At 40.8% G+C, this 23,796-nt stretch overlaps 2 protein-coding genes across 2 annotated transcripts; both read right to left on the reverse strand.

Annotated features, from left to right (window-relative positions):
* Positions 1–947: 947 nt before the first annotated feature.
* Positions 948–13,923, reverse strand: LOC146480122 (uncharacterized). Its single transcript, XM_085110001.1, has 4 exons — positions 13,717–13,923; positions 5,650–5,718; positions 4,255–4,527; positions 948–3,219 (listed from the first exon to the last, which is right to left on the reverse strand). Exons 1-4 carry the CDS (start codon positions 13,876–13,878, stop codon positions 2,953–2,955), a joined length of 771 nt encoding a protein of 256 aa, XP_084966127.1. The 5' UTR covers positions 13,879–13,923; the 3' UTR covers positions 948–2,952.
* Positions 13,924–16,644: 2,721 nt separating this feature from the next.
* On the reverse strand, positions 16,645–22,959 carry LOC146480123 (uncharacterized). Its single transcript, XM_085110003.1, has 4 exons — positions 22,759–22,959; positions 20,834–20,902; positions 19,573–19,845; positions 16,645–17,567 (listed from the first exon to the last, which is right to left on the reverse strand). The coding sequence occupies exons 1-4, from the start codon at positions 22,918–22,920 to the stop codon at positions 17,346–17,348; spliced, it is 726 nt and encodes a 241-aa protein (XP_084966129.1). The 5' UTR covers positions 22,921–22,959; the 3' UTR covers positions 16,645–17,345.
* Positions 22,960–23,796: the final 837 nt, after the last annotated feature.

Consider the following 23,796-nt stretch of genomic DNA (forward strand, 5'->3'; position numbering starts at 1 on the left):
TCTGGCGATACGGTGTGAAAAACAAAAATAAACTGCTGCGATGTAGTCCACACTGTTTTATCAGTAAATAAAGTAGATTACGAATCAAGAAAGGGAGACCAACTGTTTGTAAACGACTGATGATGGCAAAAGATTCAGTTATTAGGAATGCGAACAGTATGTCGTTGTTGCACAGGTTTTTCCATTGCAGATACGTCACGCCGAAACGCCCGATATTTCAAAGTCCAAAATCTTCCGGCTTCATAAGAATAAGGCTTTTCTAGACTAAGAGGTTTTTATTTGATTGATTGATTGATTGATTGATTGATTGATTGATTGATTGATTGATTGATTGATTGATTGATTGATTGATTGATTGATTGATTGATTGATTGATTGATTGATTGATTGTAACCAGAAGGACCAGATAGTCCGTTTTATAGCTTTAGTGTTACTTGAAATTAAAACGCTGTTTCAAAGTAATATTCAAAGTTTTTCTCTTGATGATGTTGTAAAGTTTAAAAACTCTTACTTGTTATTGTATTCTTGCCATGAATGATGATGATGTAGTAAGCTACTACACCATGGAAGTATGGTAACACATTTACACTGCAAGATTTACTTAATTCCTTTGTACTTCGAACAATATTATAAACATACAAATCCTTTATTTCCCCATCCCTTAACACTGTAGAGCACAGGGCCCAAAGTGACCCTGGTCACTAGCTACCTGTTTTACTGAGAAATGTATCTCGCAATTCTATTAACTTTCTAATTCTCCACAAAAATACCACGTGAAAGTAAATCAGTAATACCAGAAAGACAAATAGCTACATGCGTTCACTAACAAACGTTCGTTTTTTTATGCATATTTTACTCCTGTCTCCCTCCAAAACATAGATGGATGACATTGTAACCGTTTAAAATTAACGGTGGTTACGGTAAAACAAGTCATTGAAACAGTCAACAACATTTTTCATGAAGTTTATTTTTTAACACTGTTAATGGGACTTAGCAATGCATAAAATTACAGGAACAAACCTTCCTTTAAATAGTAACGTTAGCTTAAGATTGAACACTAGTTTGAAATTCCAAATACCTTACGGAGCCCGAAAACTATTTTGCGTGAGCCGTGTTCCTAAACAGAGATTCGAACTTTATTGATTTTGAGAGCTAAATGTTTTCACACAGTGGCAAGTTTGTACTATTAATTGGTACTAATCGGTACAAAACACATTTGAAAAAAAATTCCCAACCGGTAAGTTAACGGGGCCATCAAGAAACGCCAGGGCCCCTACACGTGAAGAATGTTTACGAATGGCTTTCGGTATAATTATAAGTTCATAAGACACTTGTGGTAACTCATTGACAGGGGTATAAGACATTTAAATATTCCATTCCAAACTCCAGAAACTACGGGGAGACTGGTACGAGTGAGGGGTTATGGGATCGTTTGGGTAGACAGTGGACATTTTCCGATGATTAAGTGCATTTCTCGTCACAAGTGGTACAGGAAATACTCTTGCACGTGAAAACTATTTAAAACAGGAGCTATGCTACCCCCAAGGAAATGCACTTCTCAAACCATTAATAATTCAAAAGCCAAAGACAAAGGAAATCATGCACTGCGACGTGTTTGGATATCTGATGAAAAACTCCTCGTTTTTGCATCCTTAATTTCTCCTTCAAAATCAGTTTGTTTGAGACGTTATATCAAACACTCGTCACAGTGTTTCATCACAATATCAAAAATCTCGAAGTTCGTCAAAAATACTCCGCTACGCGTCGTATTTTCAACTCTCTTCTCGGTGTTTGATACGTGATGAAACATTGTGTCTCGTGTTTGATATATTACTTCTTCGTCGGCGTTATGTCTCTTTTTCTATCCAAACGAGTCTACAATCCCTTTCTAGTAAATAAAACAAACTGATTGCGGGGCTAACACTACGGCAAAGGACTTATTTATTTCGTAGTGTAAGCCCTGCAATCAATTTGGTTTATTTACACGTAAAGTGACGTCTTGCACGCGCATTTCTACTACAAGAGATCCGGTAACGGAACGTATTCAGAACAGTTTATTTTGCGTCGTGTGGTCCCCTGCATCCAAAAGTTTCCTTTCTCGTACTAGTCTTTCTCACAGTTTCTGGACGAAAAAGCGATCGAAACACGTGGTCGCAAGCGAAAAATTTATACCCGCTTCCTTCCCCCGCGAGTTGCTTCGCCTCACGGGGACCAGTTAGCGTTCGTACACTCGTGTTCCGCTTGATTTAAATACCCGAAGAAGAATAAGGGACATTTCCTACTTTTCCTGCATTAATTGCGTACTTTCGGGATTCCACAATGTGACACCATATTAACCGACCCTGCTTAGTCCATACCGAGAAAAAAAATCAGTGCCCTTGGTCTGCCGTAAGGACCTCGGTGGATAATGCAAGACTGTGGGCATAGTTTTTCCTATACGGACCTCCCGGCCGGTAAATAACCTATATATAAAAATGGAGGTTTAGGGGGTTTGTTTCTAAAGAAACTGTGGTGCTGCGTCGGTAGGGAGTGGAAACGAATGTCTTGTTAGCACTCACATCTCTTTACGGTGGCGAAATTGCCTTATGAACTTCGTTGATAAAACCAACATTCGGTCTAAACGGACGTTGATTCGTTTCTCAAGTCACGGTCTAATTGTAGCTGTCGGTTGAAATAGGTGTGGTTTAAAATCAATAGTAAGATTTAAGGTGTTGAGGGCGAACCTCAACATGAATGACTGATTACGTTTTACTATCGGTCCTTTCCTGAATCTGTTAAGAATATCATTGCATTGCTACTCCAGGTTATAATATTGGCCGTTACACCCAGTTATGTCCCCAGCTCACAATGGGAAATCGCATTACCATGCTGTAGATATCCGCTGGACATCTTGTCCTGCCAGTAATAGCTAAATGAAGGGTTAATAATTACAACGTTATACCTATAAAGTTCTCATACATAAGGAGGAGGTTTCACCGCCTCTTGAGGAACGGACACTGTCCCAGGTATTGTTGGAGCAACTTGAACCATTGCAGACTGTCCTTCAATCCCTCCAGAAACAGGTACCAGCACCATAGGAGGTTGCGCTGCCTGTGCATGTGATGCTTGCATTGCGACCATACCGCCACCTGCTTGCACTGGAATGGCCACAGGAACTCCATCGACACCTTGGGTCATCACATAACCAGTTGTGTTGGCGGTATATATGATTTGTTGTTCCTGGTATATGCAATAATTTAAGAAAATTGACATGATATCCTGTGTCCTAAACGCTGCTGCTACTAATTGTTGACCAATGAAGGGGAGGGGCGGGTTGAATATTGCGTTCACTCCCATTATAAAAAATTTGAATGAAACTGAATTTGCAGATATTGATATTTTTATTTTTAGATATTAGCTTTATTACATTTATTCATCTAGTGCACTGTTTATGGAGCCAAGCTCTGTTATACAAGCTGTAATTTTACTACGATTATTTTAACTTTAATTTTAATTTTACTGTCTATTGTTAATTAGTAAAGGTGGAAGTTGTGTAAATAAATAAATATAACTAAAAGGAACACAAATTTTCTTTGGAAAGCTAAGCTTTGCTGCATGATTCTTTTCGCTAAGGCAAGTTTCACAAACCTCTGAGCCACCCTCATCTTTCCCGTGGTACTGAAAAATCAAAGAACGTGTAACACGGCAGTGATTAAAGGGTTTCGAACAAGCTCAAGGTAAGGAATTTGAAGAGAACAGCTTATTATACGATCAAATAGAACTTCTCTGGACCCTGTGGTATGAGAGAGGGAATTTCGTGCCCTTAATCTATCAAGAGATTTTTAGCGAAAGAAAAAGGCGGGAAAAGATAATTTTGGTGTTCTTCTCGAGTATTCTTACCCCGAGGCGAGATGGGGGGACTCACTTGTGAAAAGTACGGGGATGCTCGTCGGAACATTTGAGTTAAACCCCTAAGGGAGACCAATCTGGGCGTCGCTCAAGCCTTACTCAAACCCCCCACCCCCTCCCCCGTTCCGCTTCTTAAAATGACCAGGCTCGAGACCCTAAGAGAGACTTAGAGGGTTGAAAATATCAGCACTCCGTCCTGGACACACTTAGTGTTGCCATATACAGAAAGTTACACCTCTAAGCGAGACAACGAACATCCCTGTACTTTTCACATACAGAAAGTTACATCTCTAAGCGAGACAACGAACATCCCTGTACTTTTCACAAGCGAGTCCCCACCACCTCCCCCCGCCCCGGGATTCTTACCTGGTGTTGAGGAACTGCTGCACAGCATGTGCAACATCCTCCCGAGCAGATGTTCATCAAGCAACAGCATATTGGAGCCCAGATTCCAATGACAAACTCTGTGACACCAAGGAGCAAAATGCAGATGCTGATAGCCATTTGTGAGTGATAATTTCTTCGGTTGCGATAATTGGGGCTGTAGTAACGAAATTGGGAAATGGACAAACTGTACGTTATGATGATTATTCCTCCAAACACAGCAGATGTGATGGAAAAACCCATGAAGACACCACCCTGGAAGATTAACGAAAATCAAGCGTTTAATAGCTTCTCAGTGGCATATTTATCGAAGCATACAATGTTTGATTACGATGTTCCAACGACGGTTATCATCTTGAGGCTTAAAACAGAAGCAGGTTTATCGACAACTTAATGAATCTTGCGGGCGAAGAAGAAAGGATGGAAGGAAGGAGTGCGGGAGGGAGGGAAGGACGAAAGGCGGGAGGGAGGGAAGGAAAGAAGGAAGGCAGGCAGGCAGGCAGGCGGGCGGGCGGGCGGGCGGGCAGGAAGGAAGGAAGGAAGGAAGGAAGGAAGGAAGGAAGGAAGGAAGAGTGGGTGGTGGGCATTTAACCTGGGAAACATGATAAAAGCAGTTTGTGACCCGGTACGTAAATAGGAATGGCGACAAAGCGAGATACGGATGAGTATTCTGGCTCAAGTAGAATGATAGGATCCCCGGGTAGGATGAGAGAAATATTCTTTAGAGGAGTTTGATTTTGATAAATAGCACCAACACAGTAACAACGTTCAAGTCATTTTAACCGTCTTATAGCCCACTTTGAAAATGAGTGATGGCCTGGGTCAAGAGTAACTGCCCAAGTGATTGTGGGATTGGTTAAGGGGACGGTGGCTATTGTTATAGTCCCCCCAAACAATCCCACAATCGCTTGGGCAGCTACTCTCGACCCGGGCCATCACTCTTTTTCAAAGTGGGCTCACAAGCTGGTACTGGTGAAAGCAATCTAGAGAGGAAAAAAAGGGAAATGAGTTCTGGTGAAGACACTCTACTTATTTTTAAAACGTAAACTTAATTTAAGTACAACCAAAGTCGAAAATTTAAGTCAGAGCTAATTCTTCGATTTCTTCAGATTTCTTTCCAAAGATATATATTATTATCATTCGATGCATTTTTTTCTTCCTTTTCATTGGTAGAAGGCAAACCATGTGACCTGCAAATAACTGCCAAAAAAATAATGATCTGCTCATGTGCAATACTGTCCAACTGTGTTTTGCTGCAAATAATCAAAATTTTATTTGCCTCAGCCTTCGGCTTGGGCAAATTATTGATCTGCTCGCCATTGACAAATCACGATATTTTGCTCAACCTTTTTCAACAATTGTCAAATGTTAACTTACAAAAGCATTGCGGGAACGAGTTATTTCTCTGGTACTCCCAGGAATGCCCAGACCTCCTGTGATGCACATCTGCAACAGAACACATTCATAAACATGTTTTATCTCTTTGGTTGACTTAGGCCTCTTCCAAACAAGGCGTTACTGCCGTGCCGAACTAAATTCAAGAATTTAATTCGACTTAAACACGGCAGTAACGCGACGTTTGAAACCATTTAGTTCGGCAGGCTGAATTAAGTTCGCCACGACTATTTAGCACGGCAGGCTCTGTCGTGTCGCATGGCAGTAGCGCGACTTGGTTTCAAACGGCGTGCTATTGCCGTGCCGAACTAAATTTATAAATTATTTTAATGTATCTTGGGTTAATTTTTTTTCGTTTTCTATATTTTATATATTTTAGAATTTGGCGCGACTGAATTAAATTCGGCGTTTGAAACCACTGCCGGGTCAAATTGATTTAAGTTCGGAATGGCAGTAGCACGATGTTTGGAACAGGCCTTATTTTACTTACATCACGCTATCTAATCAATTCATGGTCACGCACCGCAATCATGCTGTCTGTTATCTATAAATGCACGGCAGGTCTATTCCGGGGGTGAGGGGTGAGGGGGTGAGGGGTGGGGGGTGAGGGGTGAGGGGTGAGGGGTGGGGGTGAGGGGGTGAGGGGTGAGGGGTGGGGGGTGGGGGGGTGAGGGGTGAGGGGTGAGGGGTGAGTTTAACTGGGGTGAGTTTAAATGTCCCTTGACAGAAGTTCAGTCGGTTTCCCCATTAAACCTGTGATAAGGCCCAATTTTAGCCGTGCTCTTATTTATTTTTACGCGGTCGCTCGCTAAATTTTTGCAGGAATGGTTTTTAAAATACCAAGACTGAGATCCTGATCACAGGTTTATAGTTCTGAGATACTACGTCTGCCAACAACCGCGTCTCAATTCATACTAAAGCGCGATAAGAGGCGCCTCAGTTTTCAGGCTGCTGATAAACTAACCAATGGAATAATGAACTTTGACAGGCTGTTGACAACATTATCACAAGATGTTGATTTCATGCAAATGATCACAAAACACGTTCTTAAGTTGACTTGAAAGTTGACCTGGCTGAACAAAAGCAAAACACTATTATTAAGGATATTGTGTTTTATTTGTGAAATTTTGGCGTAAATAATGGATTAAGCTTTATAATACTTCAGAAGTATGTTTACTGGGGCATTTTGTTTATTAAACTCGCCGCGATACGTAACCGGATCCTAGTAAATTATTTTCATTATTTTTCACTCTGACGCCATTGAAAAGTTTCACGGCGAGGTTTACATTTCACGGCGTGAAATATTTCACTCCTTTATAATTTTACTTTCACGGCGTGACCGGGCGGCGTGAATTTATTTCCCAGTCTTCAGATTCACTCCCAGAGTGAAAACGTTTCGGAATAGCGTGAACACGGCGTGAAATTTCCACCTCACAGTGTGAAGTTTCAAATACACGCGCCGTGACCGTGAAAAAAAATTCACTATTTGGAGTGAAATCCATAAGCCCTCTTTTCGCGTGGAGGGTCACATATGGAGACAGTATGACAAAGGGAAAGGGGTTTCTGGGCTGCTATGGAACCCATTTTGTTTTAGCACCTAAGATAGTGTGTGAATTAAATCACTGATTAAATTCAAATAAATTAGCAACAATGTAAAAATTATAGCTCTCAGGAAACTTATCAGTGTCACATGTACCACGTTACAATACACTCTGTTCCGAACTGAAAATTTATATTCCGCGTTTCATTTTGTGTAAGGCGCATTGCGTGTGTATGAGTGGAGACTAAGTTCCAATGAGTGGACACTGGGTCCGAGTTTATGTTATGAAAACGTTGCTCGACGTTCTGGTCGAGAATCATGAAATGTATTGCCTAAGTTTTCGTTGCGTTTTAGTGAATAAATCGTTCACTTTCATGGTCCTTTGAGTCGGATGAACAGTATCGACGATCGGTCAAGCGAAAAGGAGTGTTGGACTTCTGTTTCTTGCCGCGAAAAAGTGGGTTTTCGCATCTTGGCGATTGGCGCCAAAACACGTGTGTTGCAGCACCTTGATCGAGTGGAACTTCAGTGGATTTGCAGTGGAATTTTAAACGGTGTTTGAAAATGTCGAAAGATTTAGAAGCTGTCAAGAAAAAGAGAAGGTTTCTGAGAAAATCTTTAACAGACACGGTGAAGTCAGTCGACGAAGCCCTGTCACAACAAGATAATCATGCACGAATTCAAGTGTTGAAAGATAACATCGCAAGCAAATGGAGCGATTTGCAAGAAGTGCAAGGCACAATGTGCACGATGTTGGAAGATGCTGACATTGATGCCGAGTGTGAGAGTCACAATGAGTATGAAGGGCGTGTGATTGAAAGCATGGCGAAAATGACGAGTTATCTTTCAAGTAAACATTTGCCAGAAGTGAAATTGGCGGGAAGCAACCCACATGTATCTCAGTCGTCTTCTCAAGTACAAGTTAAGCTACCCAAGATCAATCTACCAACCTTTGATGGCAATGTTTTGAGTTGGCAACCCTATTATCAGTCGATAAAAGTTTCGGTAGTCGACAATGCGTCGTTGGCAGATGTCCAAAAATTAGAGTATTTGATGAGATCGCTAAAGGGTTCGGCTGCTGAAGCGGTGAAAGGTTTTGCAGTGGTACAAGCGAATTACCAGCCAGTTTTGGAAATCCTGAAGGAAAGATTTGGGCATACAAGGTTAATCCTCGATGCACATGTAAGATCCTTGATCCATTTGCCACGTTTGAGCTGTGATGATGCAGCCTCCATGCGTAAATTTTACGATGAAGTGATAGGTCACGTTCGTTCTGTCGAGTCCATGGGTGAAAAGTTTAAATCTGAAACTTTGGCTCCTGTTCTGGTGCCCCTTATCGTGGACAAGCTACCTAAAGAAGTTGTGGAAAAATGGGAACTGGAGCTCAGTGAGGAAATAGCTAAGCAGGACTGTGTAGAAGTGAAAACACTGTTCACTTTCTTGGAACAACTGATTAGAGCTAAAGAGTCTTCCCAACCTCCTTCTCTTGATTCGAAAGCTCCAGCAAAGGAAAATCCTGGAAATCGTGAAAATCGTTTCAAGTTTAACCGCTCGCAAAGGTCATCCACCTCTGCATTATGTGCGACAACGCAAGAGGGCAAGTGTGTCATTTGCTCCAAAAACCATGGTTTGAAGTCATGTGTCAGCTTTCTGTCATTGCCTGTAAAAGAAAGGTTCAGAAAGGCAACGTCTAAGGGTCTGTGTTTCCGATGCCTTGAATCTGGTCATAGAGCTGAAGTGTGCCAGAAGCCTCCATGCAAGCACTGCCAAGGTAGACATCACAGTCTCCTGCATCAAGATTCAGCTCGACCTCACTTGGAAGAAGTTAAGGTGGAATCGGTCCCTGAATTACCATCCCCTTCATCAGGTCCTCCTGTGTCATCTTCAGTTGTGGCAAATTCTGTTGCAGTGGGCTCGGGTGGAAAGGTGATTCTGCAGACTGTACCAGCTATTTTGTGTGGAGTGAATGGGTGTTCAAAAGTTGTGAGATGTTTCTTTGATCCTGGTTCTCAAACATCGTTTGTTCGGCAGAGTGTAATTGATGAGCTTGGTCTTAACGGGAAGAGTGTCAAAATTGTTGTCTCTGGATTTGGAGGAGAGGCTACCAAGAACACTTTGCGGAAGAGAATTACATTTACTGTGGCACCTGTTGATAAATCTGGACAGCCTCAGTGTATTGAAGCGCTTACTACACCAGTAATATGCCGGCCAGCTGAAGCTGTGGATATTCATCCAGCAAGATGGTCTCATCTTCGGAACATAGTATTTCCTGAAGAGTTCCCTAGAGATGAACAGGAGATTGATGTGCTTATTGGTTTGGATTTCTATTATTCCTTCGTGACAAGAGACATTGTAAGAGGACGTTCCAGTGAACCAGTTGCAGTTCGCACAACTTTGGGTTGGGTCTTCTGTGGACCAACAGGTGGTCATGACCGAGAATGCACTGTGTCTATGAATGTTCAAATTGGTGTTGAGGAACAATTGAATGAAACACTTCAAAAGTTCTGGGATTTGGAGTCCATTGGTGTTAGACCTGCTGAAAGTTCAGTTTCTACTACTCATGTTGAAGATATGGTCTTGAAGAAGTTTAAAGAGACTCTAACGTACAATGATGGTCGCTATGAAGTATCCTTACCGTGGAAGAAAGATCGTGTTGCATTGAAAGATAATTACCGGCAAGCGGAAAGTAGGTTGTACAATCTAGAAAAGAAGCTGCTCCAAGAGCCAATGAAAGCTACGTCATACCGAGAAGCGATTAACAAGTATGTTGAGAATGGTGTTGCTGAAGAAGTACCTTGTGATGAAGTTACACCGACAGATGGGCGTCCTGTGTTTTATCTCCCCCATCATGCGGTCATTAGAGAAGACAAGCAGACAACCAAGACAAGAGTGGTGTTTGATGCATCAGCTAAAGATAGCAATGGTGTCTCTCTGAACAGCTGCTTAGAGCCAGGCCCAGCATTGCAGCCAGATTTAGTTGGAATTATTCTGCGTTTTCGAAAGAATCATGTAGCTATCATGGGTGACATAGAGAAGATGTTCTTACAGATCCGGTTAAAAGAGGAAGACATGGATTCACACCGGTATCTATGGAGAGATTTGGACCCTAAGGCCACGCCTAAGATTTACAGAATGACAAGGGTCACATTTGGAGTTGTTTCCAGTCCTTTTCTTGCCATTGGTACTATTCAAGAGCATGTGAAAAGGTGTAAAGGAACATTCCCTGTTGCATCAAGTGAAATTTTAAGGAACACTTATGTTGATGACTTTGCTTCAGGGAGAGACAATGTGCAGGAAACACTGAAATTGCAGCAAAGTGCAACTGAGCTTATGCAGAAAGCTGCCTTTAATTTGACAAAATGGTCAAGCAATTCGTCTGAGCTTATGGATTCTTTACCTGAGAGGGACAGAGCAGCAGTTAGTCTCGTCAACCTGGAGAGTGATTTAGCAGAAGCACATCCAATGACAAAAGCATTAGGTTTAAAGTGGAATACGATAACTGACAGCCTTGTCTTTGCAATTGATGCGGACATTGTTAAGTCCAGATCAGAGACAGTGTACACAAAAAGAAAAGTGGCGTCTTTAGCAGCAAAGATTTTTGATCCGATTGGTCTAATCGCACCGTTTTCAGTGAGGTCAAAATTGATTCTTCAAAGTTTGTGGACCCAAGGTGTTGGATGGGATGAGGAAATTCCCATGGAAGTCTCATTGAAATGGAATCAGTGGGTTCAAGAACTTTCAGAACTTGAACACGTTCACATTCCAAGATGTTACACTGATTTGTCATTAAGTCAGAATCCTAAAGTTGAGTTACACGCATTTGGTGATGCGTCGGAAGTTGCTTATGCCTCTGCAGTTTATCTGAGAGTTGTTAGTGAAGATGGAAAGGCATCTACCAGTCTTGTAATGTCCAAGACCCGAGTGGCTCCTGTAAGGAAGATTACACTTCCGCGCTTAGAGTTGATGGCTGCTGTAATTACTGCTAGACTTTGTACCTATGTCAAAGGTGCAATCGATTGTCCCATAAACCGCATTGTTTGTTGGACAGACAATTCTTCAACTTTACACTGGATCAGAGGAGCCGCCTCACAGTGGAAACCATTTGTTGCCAATCGTGTTATTGAAATTCAGTCATTGTTAGATCCCAGTGTTTGGAGGTACTGTCCAGGACCGCAGAATCCAGCGGATCTACCTACCCGAGGTTTGTCTGCAAGTCAGTTAAGAGAGAGTCATTTGTGGTGGAAAGGACCCTCTTGGTTGCAAGAGTCCGAAAAAGATTGGCCCGAGGATTTGAGGTCAAAGCCTTCCAGGGAAAATGTTGACCCAGAGAGGAAGAGTAAAGCTAGTGTCAGTTGTGTTGTGCAACCCAAAGAGCCATTCATTGACTTCACAAGATTCAGTAAGTACGGTCGCTTGCTAAGAACTGTTGCTTGGATCAGAAGATTCGTTAGAAACTCAAGGGTGAAAGAGGAGGAAAGGATTGACAGCCCTTTAACTGGTTTAGAGATGCAAAATGCAGAAAAATGGTTGATTTTTCATGTACAAGAAGCAAGTTTTGCTGAAGAAATTACGTCAAGTAAACGGCATGGTACAGTGAAGGACAGCAACCTGGCCAATTTGAACCCGTTTATGTGTCCTACTAGTGGTTTTCTTCGTGTTGGAGGAAGAATTCACAAGTCACTGTTACCAGAAGAGGAGAAGCATCCTATTATCTTGCCTTCCAACAATCCTGTTGTTAAGTTGTTGATTGATGATGTTCACCGCCGTGAGCTTCATGCTGGAGTTGAACACACTTTGTCAGTTTTGCGACAGAAATTTTGGTTGATCAAAGGACGATCGACTGTCCGTCAGACACTGAGGAACTGTCTAATATGTCGCCATTACCTAACAAAGCCCTTTGGTCAGCGGATGGCACCACTTCCTGAAGACAGAATTAAGCCTGCGCCCCCGTTCACTAATGTGGGACTAGACTTTGCTGGTCCTTTGTATTTGAAAGACAGTGGTGATAAAGTCTATATCTGTTTATTTACATGTGCAGTTACCCGTGCGGTACACTTAGAGTTGGTGTGTAATATGACGACTGAGCGATTTCTCCTTGCTTTGAGACGCATGATTGCAAGAAGAGGAATGTGCAGCATTATTTGGTCAGATAATGCAAAAACTTTCAAGGCTGCTAACAAGGAGCTACAGCAATGTTGGAGAGTATTGGAATCAGACCAAACCCAGAGTGCTTTGTCCGAAAAGAAGATTCAGTGGAAGTTCATAGCGGAGAAGGCCCCATGGTGGGGTGGGTTTTATGAGCGACTTGTAAAGAGTGTTAAGACGCCATTGAAGAAACTATTTGCCAAAGCAATGTTAGATGCCGAGCAGTTAACTACTATTTTGGCTGAAATTGAAGCACAACTGAACAGTCGTCCTCTTACTTACCTGGGTGCAGACCCTGATGACTACAGTGTGATTACCCCTGCACAGATTCTGATTGGCAGAAACCTTCAAGTGTGTCCGACTAAAGACACTCATGTTTCAGAACAGACATCAAGAGCCCTCACCAAACGATTTCAGTATCACCAGAGGCTCGTAAATGGATTTTGGAAGCGTTGGCATGCAGAGTATCTGAAATCCCTGACACCCCTCAAGAAATGGTATAAGATTGGTCGTGAAATCCGTAAAGGTGACTTGGTCCTTGTGAGTGAGGATCGTGTAGCTCGGGGTCAATGGTCACGTGCACGAGTGGAAGACACCCACACAGGCCGCGATGGACTTGTCCGGTCCGTCACCCTGCGGACCTCATCCGGAAGTGTTACTCGCCGTCCAGTGCAGCGGCTACACCTGTTTGAAGCCTGTGATGCTGATATAGCTGCTGAACTTAATTGAACTTGATGAGACATTGTTGAACATTTTAGTTGAACTTTATTGAACTTTGTTGACAAGTTACATGTGATGCACTCCCTGCATCGGGCGGGAGGATGTTCCGAACTGAAAATTTATATTCCGCGTTTCATTTTGTGTAAGGCGCATTGCGTGTGTATGAGTGGAGACTAAGTTCCAATGAGTGGACACTGGGTCCGAGTTTATGTTATGAAAACGTTGCTCGACGTTCTGGTCGAGAATCATGAAATGTATTGCCTAAGTTTTCGTTGCGTTTTAGTGAATAAATCGTTCACTTTCACACTCCATTAGTGAATGTCGGGTATTAGATGCGTCTCAGATCTCAGTAAAATAGGGGAAAGAAACTACAGTCTTGAATCTTGAATTGTTATAGTCTGAAATGTCAGCTGTCTCCTCCCCATAACCCCCTGTGGGTTAGGGAGAAGAGACGGCTGACATTTCAGACTAGAATTCGTTTCGAACAATTGGCTCACCCCTCACCCCTCACCCCTCACCCGAAATGCAAGTCTCTGTCGTATTTTAATGATTCTCCGTTTTATTTTAACAATAGCGTAATACGTGCGCTATTTCATGTTCACTGATCACGTATCTGCAAATGATAACAAATATCATGTACTCACCCATACGCCGATCCAGATTCCATAGTACACATAACCTGTCCAAGAGTAACGATAGTCGACCATACGATCTGCGATACCGAAACAGATCAGTAAAAAGCCAACAATGATGTGAACGATGGCAAGAAGCCTCGCCATGTTGGCGAGTTTGACCGACTCAGCCATATTTGCTCTCACTGACAAGGAACTTGCATTTGCGTCACTGACAAGGAAATGCAAATCTCGTATTCGATATCAAAAATAGCTTATGAATATTGATCAAAGTTTTTGATCAATGTTGTTGTATTGATCAATGTTAGAGGTCGACTGGCTGTTGAAACAAAGCGTTCTTGATGGTTGGGCATTTAAATCTGAGCAAAAAGAATCACAGCGTAGAGAGTCATGAATTCGTTGTGTTCTCATAATGAAGAAATGTACACAAAGTTCGGCATCATCTTGGCCATTTCCTTTATCAAAGTGAAACGTTGTTTCCTTGACGATGCCATCACTTTCCACTCTAATAACATCATTACATCATTGAATTGGAATTGTGCCAGTAACTGTGGCGAATTCATATTTGGCAAGAGAGGATAACTCATTCTCTTTCGTATTCGGTTGGTGTTTGAGATAAGTTCTTTCACTGACCTTGGAAGAAACCTTTCCTTGGAAGTAAAATATCTGAAATTCGTATACCGTGTAGCACGAAAATTTTGCGGGAGTTTTTTTTTGCGGACTGGTGATTTTTTTGTGGTTTGTGGGAACAAATTTTTGTGGTTCGAGATGACTGAAATTTCTGCTGGGAACTACTTTTTGCGATTCTCTGTTCAAGCAACAGAACATTTAAGTGGAAGAAACCTTAATATTTTCAACTCACTTCAATTCACTCTACTTACATATTAGAGGCATATATCACTGAAATGCCTTACTGTGCCTACCCCTACCATAACAAAACACTGTTTCATTAATACGGTTTAATAATACAGACTGGATACAGACTACCGTATGTGTCTAAGCTCTGGTTGCTTTCTGCAATGGAAAATCATGTTAATGTTCTTGTTTGAGTCTAATGTATATTGCCCCAATGGCTTACCATTTACATGGAAAACCCGTTAAATTGCAGTTGCAAAATCAAATGGTACACATCATTCCATTTGGTCGGAGTACTTCTGAAATTATGGGCTTCTGGTCAAAGTGATGCATATTTATTGCTCGTTTTGGGATTTACAACTGATGTTTATACATTTTGGATGTTATCCATCTTCTGTTAAGACAAGCTAAATCATTTCGTATTGATGCCGAAAATTTCCATCCGGGTGGTTTGCGTAAATGGTAAGCACCTCTGGTCACGTGTTATTGGAAACCGCTGTAATGGCAAATTTGTCTTTATCACGGTTTGTGTTCACCCCCTCAAGTTTTCAATGGCATAGATGAGGTCTGATTGTGCATGTTAACCATGTGTAATTATTTGTAGGGCTTACAGCTGGTAGTACCAGTCATATATTGGTTGTTATTTTAGTCGGGAGTGTTTCTAAAATGAGTAACGGAGTAATGTGAATACGAGAAAAGGGCAAAAATTCTCGAGCTGTTAAAATTTTTTGCTTAACACTAAAACATTACTGACTGAACAAGTGACAAGTCAATAATTTTTTATACGCTTCTAGAGTCTTAGCTAACATTGCACATTATTGTTCTTAAAAATAAATTGCCATGTGTAAAAGCATGGTAAAAATAAATTGAATAAGCCTAGATGTATTTAAGGTCTCTAACCTAAACACTCTCGAATGGCGACATATTAATGACATTAGTTCACTTAGTTTAATGCCAAGTTTATCTTTACATCGTTTGTGCTTGTCCCGTGTTTATAGTGACAGTGCAGTCCAGCTAACCTGCACAAAGAGAAATCTGTACTTGTGGCTGTTTTTTTTTTTTTAATAAACTTGTTTGTATTGCTTGTTATGAGGTTTGTGGACTAATCCAGCACACTGTACTCGACTTGTTTTCCTATGTTCCTTTCAGACTCTATTAAAGAGATTTCGCATCGCGTATACGCAAAACGCGAACGGCAAAAGTGACCACGTGACCACAATTTTCCCACCATTTTTCGTGTTTGCCGGTTGCCGCTTCCACCTGAAAACAGGCTATTTTGTGTCTGCCGTCTACGTGACTTTTCTTCATGAACTCACCACAGTGAGTCGCAAAACAGCTTCATCGAAGCTCGCAAAATTCCAGCTAAAGGCAAAAGGTGCACGCTATTTTACGTGAAATTACATGTGACACGGCAAGGAGACGTTTGCCGTTTCACGTAAACGCGATGCTAAATCTCCATTAAGCATGGAACAAAACTTGAATGTAATTACTAAAAACAACACATTCAATTCCCCACTCCAGAAACTAGAGAGAGACTGGCACGAGTGAGGGATTATGTGATCGTTTGGGCAGACAGATGGAAATCCACTGTACCGAAAAAGGTGGCGGCTCGTACCGTTACCCATAATTCTTAGTGTACGAGACCCCTAAAAATGCACAGAAAAGTTCTAAAAACTTCAAACCTAGCATACACAATGTTGTTAATACAGAGACGAATACAACAAAAAAATGTGGCTTTCCATGTGCCTATTGGATGTGTTAAGTTCGCAAGGTATTGTCAGTGGTGAATTGAACAGCCGTACTGTGAATTACCCCGATCAATAAATGCATTTTCTTGGCAGTTAGTTGTTCAGGGAATACTCTTTCATGTGAAAACTACATAAAAACAACAGCTGTGCTACCCCAAGAAAATTCACTTATTCGTCGGCGTTTTGTAATTTATTTATCTATTTATTTATTTATTTATTTATTTATTTATTTATTTATTTATTTATTTATTTATTTATTTATTTATTTATTTATTTATTTGTTCATTCATTCATTTATTTATTTATTTATTTATTTATTTATTTATTTATTATATTCTTTTTGTCAAAAATCCCTTACTCGCTCCATTCTTCACACAGTTACTGGAGTGGGGAAATATCCCGCTGACTTACCGACGGCTCCATTTTGGTAACTTAAAAATGCATCGCCGTGAGAATGTTGCGAGGGCTGCAGAGTCATTTTCAGTCGTCGGAAAGTTAAGCGTCACTAAAAATGTTTGTTTACAGGGGTGCGTATCTTTAGACTAAGATTAGTCCCTTATTTTACTTACTGATAGGAAAGGAAAGCAAGCTAAATTTTTCCCTGAATGATTACGTTTTACTACGGGTCCTTTCCTGAATCTGTTCAGAATATTATTGCATTACTACTCCAGGTTATAATATTGGTCACTAACCGCAGTTATGTCCCCAGCTCACAATGGAAAATCGCATTACCATGCTTTCAAAAACTTAACAATAATTCATAAGCCTATTCACCTATCAAATGGTCAACTCCTCATTAGTCTGCAGTTTTTTTCTCGTATACTAATTACCAGTGTTTACAAAAGCATAATTGTTATCGACTCTATTGAAACACACTTTTCCAGGAATGTTTTTGTAGCCGTTTAAAAAAATTCCCAGCACGTGTAAAATACTCCTGTTCGTTTTTTAAACATTACGTAGATATCCGCTGGACATCTTGACCTGTCAGTAATAGCTAAATGGAGGTTTAACAATTACAGCGTTATACCTATAAAGATCTCATACATAAAGAGGAGGTTTCACCGCCTCTTGAGGAACGGACACTGTCCCAGGTATTGCTGTTGTTGGACCAACTTGAACCATCGCAGACTGTTCTCCAATCCCTCCAGATACAGGCACCAGCACCATCGCAGACTGGGATGCCTGTGCATGTGAAGCTTGCACTGAAACCGCACCGCCATCTACTTGCACCGGAATGGCTGTATATATGACTTGTTGTCCCTGGAATATGCAATAATTCAAGAAAATTTATGTGATATCCTGTCTCCTAAACGCTGCTGCTACTAATAGGCCTTATCAAGGTTCTCGACGCCATTTTGACGAGTAGGCAAACGGGCTTGAAATAATAAGCTGTGTTTGTATGAAAATCGGATGTCAAATTCATAAAACATCGCTTCTGAAAAATTCATGAATTGGAAACTTTTGGCACTAGGAGAAGAATTTTAAGAAAAAAAATTGGAGGGATGTAGCTGTACCAGAAAGTGTCCAATCGTGTTTTAAACTTTCCATACATTTGTCTGTATAGTCGGTATAGTGAACCAGCCGTGAACTACAACTAAAAATAGTTTGCGGGGAAAAATACAGGGAAATGTATGAAATTCAAAACACGACTGGACCCTTTCTGGCACAGTTACATCCCTCCATTTTTTTTCCTAAAATCCTTTTCCTAGTGCCAAAAGTTTCCAAAAATAGCGATGTTTTAAGAAAATTATTTGACATCGAATTTCCTCACAAACACTGTTATTTCAAGCCTGTTTACCTACTCGTCAAAATGGCGTCGAAAACCGTGATAAGGCCTATTGACCAATGAGGGGAGAGAGCGGATTGAATATTGCGTTGTACAAAATTTCAAGGAAAATGATTTTGCATATAAAACTATTCCTATTTTTAGATATTAGCTTTATTATATTTATTTATCAACAACAACAACAACAGCAAGCTTTATTTGCATGACTATAACAAATACAGTATTGCAAAAGCTATTCATAGCTAATTATTGATTCGTTAACTAATTCTTAAGATAACTTAAAATAAAATAAAATAAAATAAAGTAGCTGAAGTCTTTGCTTATTTTAAACTTTTCATACAGTAGAAGTAATCATTCCGGAGAGAAGTTTATCTCTCAATTCGAAGCACGAGGAAACAAATGGAATTAATTGAGTGTTTATAAAATAGTCTGTTGAGTTCATTATATGCAATAGTAAAGTTTCTTTTACTAATAGTCGTGTAAATGGAAGGCTAGGTTCTATTTTAGAAAAGAACATATCTCTTAAAGAAGAGTAACTTGGGCAATCTAATAAAAAATGAATTTCGTCTTCAATGGTTTTACGGCTGCAAACATTACACACCCTTTCATTACGGGGTATGTTGTCGTATCTTCCTGTTTCAATCAAAAGCTTGTGGCTGCTTATTCTTAGTTTCACTAATGCCTTCCTAGAAGCGTTTTTCCTTGTGAGGTCTAGTGCACTTAATATGAAGCCTACCTCTGTTGTACAATCCCTCGCTTTCCAAGTTGTTATTTTGTTGTAATTTTGTTAATTTTTAATTAATAAGGGTGGAAGTTGTGTAAAAAAATAAATAAATAAATACAAATAAAAGGAACACAAATTTTCTTTGGAAAGCGAAGCTTTGCTGCATGAATTTTTTCGCTAAGGCAAGCTTCACTAACTTCTGAGCCACCCTCATCTGGCCCGTGGCATTGACAAACCGAAGAACAGATTATTATACGATCAAATAGAGCTTCTATGGACTCTGTAGTATGAGAGAGGGACTTTCTTGCCCTTAACCTAACAAATGATAAGATTTATTTTTTTAGCGAGAGAAAAAGGCGCGGAAAGAAAATGTCGGTGTTCTTCTCGAGTATTCTTACCCCGAGGCGGGATTGGGGGGAGGGGGGAGGGGGGGACTCCCGTGTAAAAAGTACAGGGATGCTCGTCGGAACATTTAAGTTAAATCTCTAAGGGAGACAAATCTGGGCGTGGCTCAAGCTTTACTCAAACCGCCCACCCCCTCCCCCCCCCCCCCCCTTCCACTTCTTAAAATGACCAGGCTCGCTAACCTAAGAGAGATTTAGAGGGCCGAAAATATCAGCACTTCGTCCTAAGCACAGTTAGTGTTGCCAAATGCAGAAATTTACACCTCTAAGCGAGACAACGAACATCCCTGTACTTTTCACGAGCAATCGTTCGTGAAAAGTACTGGGATGTTCCCGCCCCGGGATTCTTACCTGGTGTTGAGGGACTGCTTCACAGCATGTGCAACATCCCCCCGAGCAAGGTTTCATCAAACAACAGCATATTGGAGCCCAGATTCCAATGACAAATTCTGTAATACCAAGAAGCAACATACAGATGCTGATAGCCATTTGTGAGCGATAATTTCCTCGGTTGCCATAATAGTAGCTGTAGTAACGAAATTGGGAAATGGACAAACTGTACATTATGATGATTATTCCTCCAAACACAGCAGATGTGATGGAAAAACCCATGAAGACACCAGCCTGCAAGATTAACGAAAATCAAGCATTTATTAATAGCTTCTCAGAGTGGCTTATTTATCGAAGTATACAATGATTACGATGTTCCAACGACGGTTATGATCTTGCGGCTTAAAACAGAAGCGGGCTCATCGACAACTTAAGGAATTTTGAGGGCAAGGAAGAAAGGATGGAAGAAAGGAGTGCGGGAGGGAGGGAAGGACGGAAGGCGAGAGGGAGAAAGGGGTGGAGGGAAGGAAGGAAGGAGTGCGGGAGTGGGGAAGGACGGAAGGCGGGAGGAAGGAAGGAAGGAAGGAAGGAAGGAAGGAAGGAAGGAAGGAAGGAAGGAAGGAAGGAAGGAAGGAAGGAAGGAAGGAAGTGGTTAGTGGGCACTTAATCTGGGAAACATTATAAAAGCAGTTCACGACCCAGTACGTAAATTGGAATGACGACAAAGCGAGATACGGATGAGTATTCTGGCTCAAGTAGGATGATAGGATGCCCAGGTAGGATGAGAGAAATATTCTTTAGAGGAGTTTGATTTTACTAATAGCACCAACACTACAGTAACAACTTTCAAGTCATTTGAACCGTCTCAATCAAGCAGAATTTTAGTCACATGCTGGTACTGGTGAAAGCAATCTACAGAGGAAAAAAAGGGAAATGAGTTCTGGTGAGGACACTCTACTTATTTTTAAAACGTAAACTTAATTTAAGCACAACCAAAGTCAAAAATTTAAGTAAGAGCTAATTCTTCGATTTCTGCAAATTTCTTTCCAAAGATATATATTATTATCATTCGACGCATTTTTTCTTCCTTTTCATTGGCCGAAGGCAAAACACGTGACCTGCAAATAACTGCTCATGTGCAATTCTGTCCAACTGTGTTTTGCTGCAAATAATCAATTATTTGCCTCAGCCCTCGGCTTGGGTAAATTATTGATCTGCTCGCCATTGGCAAATCACGATATTTTGCTCAACCTTTATCAATAATTGTCAAATATTAACTTACAAAAGCATTGCGGGAACGAGTTATTTCTCTGGTACTCCCAGGAATGCCTAGACCTCCTGTGATGCACATCTGCAACAAAGCACATTCATAAACATGTTTTATCTCTTTAATTTACTTAGGCCTGTTCCAAACATCGCGCTACTGCCGTGCCGAACTAGAATTTAATTCCACTTAAACACGGCAGTAGCACGACGTTGGAAACCATTTTTGTTCGGCAGGATGAATTGAGTTCGCCACGACTATTTAGCACGGCAGTAGCACGGCAGGCCCTGTCGTGCCGCACGGCACTAGCGCGACTTGGTTTCAAACGGCGTGCTATTGCCGTGCCGAACTAAGTTCATAAGTTATTTTAATGTATTTTGGGCTAATTTTGTCGTTTTCTATATCTTATATATTTTAGAATTTGGCGCGACTGAATTAAAATTCGCCGTTATAAATCACTGCCGTGCTACTGCCGGGTCAAATTGATAAAGTTCGGCATGGCAGTACCACGATGTTTGGAACAGGCCTTATTTTATTTCAGTAAAAACCAGTAATAAACTGTGTTTGCAAGGGCCACCGCGACACTGAAATGAAAGTACCGGATCCTGTAGTGAAGGATCTAATCAGCAAAATAATTGTAAAGCAAGTAATCTTAAAAAAGAGCAAGCCTGATTTTACGGTCAGGGAAGTATATTTTCCAATATTTCGAAATGCACGGCCTTTCTTCTTCAGGGTATGTTTGAGACTAACCCTGTGGCAAGATACGTTACAATTTTAAACAGTTACAATAGATACCTGAAAAACATAGGCTAAAGCTACATAAACAAAAACGTTGCAATTTGAAATTTGAAAATACAACTGGTAAATAGGTATAAGTAAAATAGCTAACGTTACAACGTGGTAGACGAAAACATAATACGTCACAATGAGTTTTTTACATAACTTAGAAAGATGAAAGACGGGAAAAATGTTCTTGTGTCATCTCTCCTATTAATACCTCAAGGTTCAATAGTTTTACCTCTGTCGATGAGGTATGCCTCTCTAGCTTTGCGTACACTGTCTCGATTAGATTTGACGAGTTCGAGAGGAACAAGTAGCATGTCAGAGGCGTTATGGTCATTGGAAAGAAAATGTTCTGAGACTGTGGTGGGTTTGGAACTGTTTGTTAACTTGTCTTAACAGGTCTACGGTGTTCGTTAAAACGGTCTTTAAGTCGTCGTTTTGTTTCTCCTTTGTTTTGTTTGTGGCAGCGGTTGCAGTGTACCATGTAAATAACGTTTTTAGAGTTACAGTGCTGTCTATATTTTATTTACATCACACTATCTAATCAATTCAAGGTCACGCACACACACTCTAACAATCATGCTATCTGCTATCTAATGGATTTGTATTTGCTCATCGTTAATAAAACCGGTTAAAATATGCTCTCTAATCCATTGCTTGCTCGGGATTTTCATCTGCATTATACTTCTGCGAAAGAACCGACGAAACAAAACTTGGATGAAAATATCAACAGTCACTCGTTTAAAACTACACTTTGCAGAACATCATTTGACAAACGTTAACAGACAAAACGATTTCAACATTTTCTTAGAAAACGTGTCAAGACGGGAATCGAACCCGGGCCACATTGGTGGGAGGCGAGTGCTCCCACCACAGTGCCATCTCTGCTCCCTCTAATAGAATATTTGATTCCAACGCGGAACTTTTAATCCTAACTGATACAGTGATGAAAATGTGGGAACATTTGCCTCAACAAAATTGATAACCAGATCGACAGCCATATAAAATAAGATGTTTTCATGTATAGAGAAAACTCGAAATTCAAGTCTCTGTCGTATCTTAATGATTCTCCGTTTTATTTTAACAATAGCGTAATATAATGCGTGCATTATTTCATGCTCACTGATCACGAATCTGTAAATGATAATATATATACTCACCCATACGCCGATCCAGATTCCATAGTACATATAACCGGTCCAAGAGTAACCAAAGTATATCACGCGATCTGCGATACCGAAACAGATCAGTAAAAAGCCAACAATGATGTGAACGATGGCAAGAAACCTCGCCATGTTAGCGAGTTTGACCGAGACAGCCATATTTGCTCTCACTGACAAGGAAATGCAAATCTCGTATTCAATGAATATTGATACGACAACCAGAGGTCTCCTGACTTTTTTTTGGGGGGGGGGGGAGGGGGTGATACTCCCTTATATGGGCTCTATAGGTATGTGTGGCCCCAAAGGGTATGGTTTTTCAACCGCTTTGGTAATAAATAGGGTATCGATTTTTGCATTCTAGTCTTAAATTTTTTTTTTTTTTAGAAGAAGCTACTTTACAGCAACTGTGTACGTGCCACAACGGCTTGTCACACGCTGGACTCCAGGGGCTTTTGAACTGAAGTTGACCAGACAATATCAGATCATAAATAGGGTATCAAATTTTTGGTCAGGTCATAAATAGGGTAGGGAAAATCGCAGATTTTGGTTATAAATAGGATAAGGGTTTTGGGGAAGCGGGCCACACACCCCTATCCAATTTTTTTGGGAGTACCCCCCCCCCCCCGGGTCTCCTGACTGTTGTTGTTTCACTAAGTCAGGAGACCTCTGGTTGTCAAATCAATATTCATACGAGCGAATGACTGGTTGGGAGTTTAAATCTGAGCAAAAAGAATCACAGCGTAGAGAGTCATTCGTTGTTATGTCCTAATGACGAAATGTACACAAAGTTCGGCATCATCTTAGCCATTTCTATCAATGTGAAACGTTGTTTTCGTGACGATGCCATCACCTTCCTCTCTAATAACATCATTACATCGTATTGACAAACAGAATCGGATGTGTGCCGATAAACTTGACGAATTCATGTTTCAACATATTTGGCAAGAGAGGATACTGTACGAGAAATTCTCCCGGCACTGGTCCCATCACAAGGAGGACTGTATATTTGGACTTTCACAATCTTTATTTCTCTTT

The sequence above is a fragment of the Pavona decussata genome, unplaced genomic scaffold, assembly GCF_977016875.1.
Source record: "Pavona decussata unplaced genomic scaffold, jaPavDecu1.1 SCAFFOLD_55, whole genome shotgun sequence".
Lineage (NCBI taxonomy): Eukaryota > Metazoa > Cnidaria > Anthozoa > Scleractinia > Agariciidae > Pavona > Pavona decussata.

Bases quoted from the DNA above. Each gene is read 5' to 3' on its own strand.
- LOC146480122 (XM_085110001.1), bottom strand. From the start codon at position 13,878: ATGGCTGAGTCGGTCAAACTCGCCAACATGGCGAGGCTTCTTGCCATC. The intron at 4,528-5,649 runs GTAAGTTAACAT...TTAATCTTCCAG, and splicing joins CTCGTTCCCGCAATGCTTTT to GGTGGTGTCTTCATGGGTTT. The intron at 3,220-4,254 runs GTAAGAATCCCG...TGCATATACCAG, and splicing joins CAGCAGTTCCTCAACACCAG to GAACAACAAATCATATATAC.
- LOC146480123 (XM_085110003.1), bottom strand. From the start codon at position 22,920: ATGGCTGTCTCGGTCAAACTCGCTAACATGGCGAGGTTTCTTGCCATC. The intron at 20,903-22,758 runs GTGAGTATATAT...GCTTTGTTGCAG, and splicing joins GAATCTGGATCGGCGTATGG to ATGTGCATCACAGGAGGTCT. The intron at 19,846-20,833 runs GTAAGTTAATAT...TTAATCTTGCAG, and splicing joins CTCGTTCCCGCAATGCTTTT to GCTGGTGTCTTCATGGGTTT.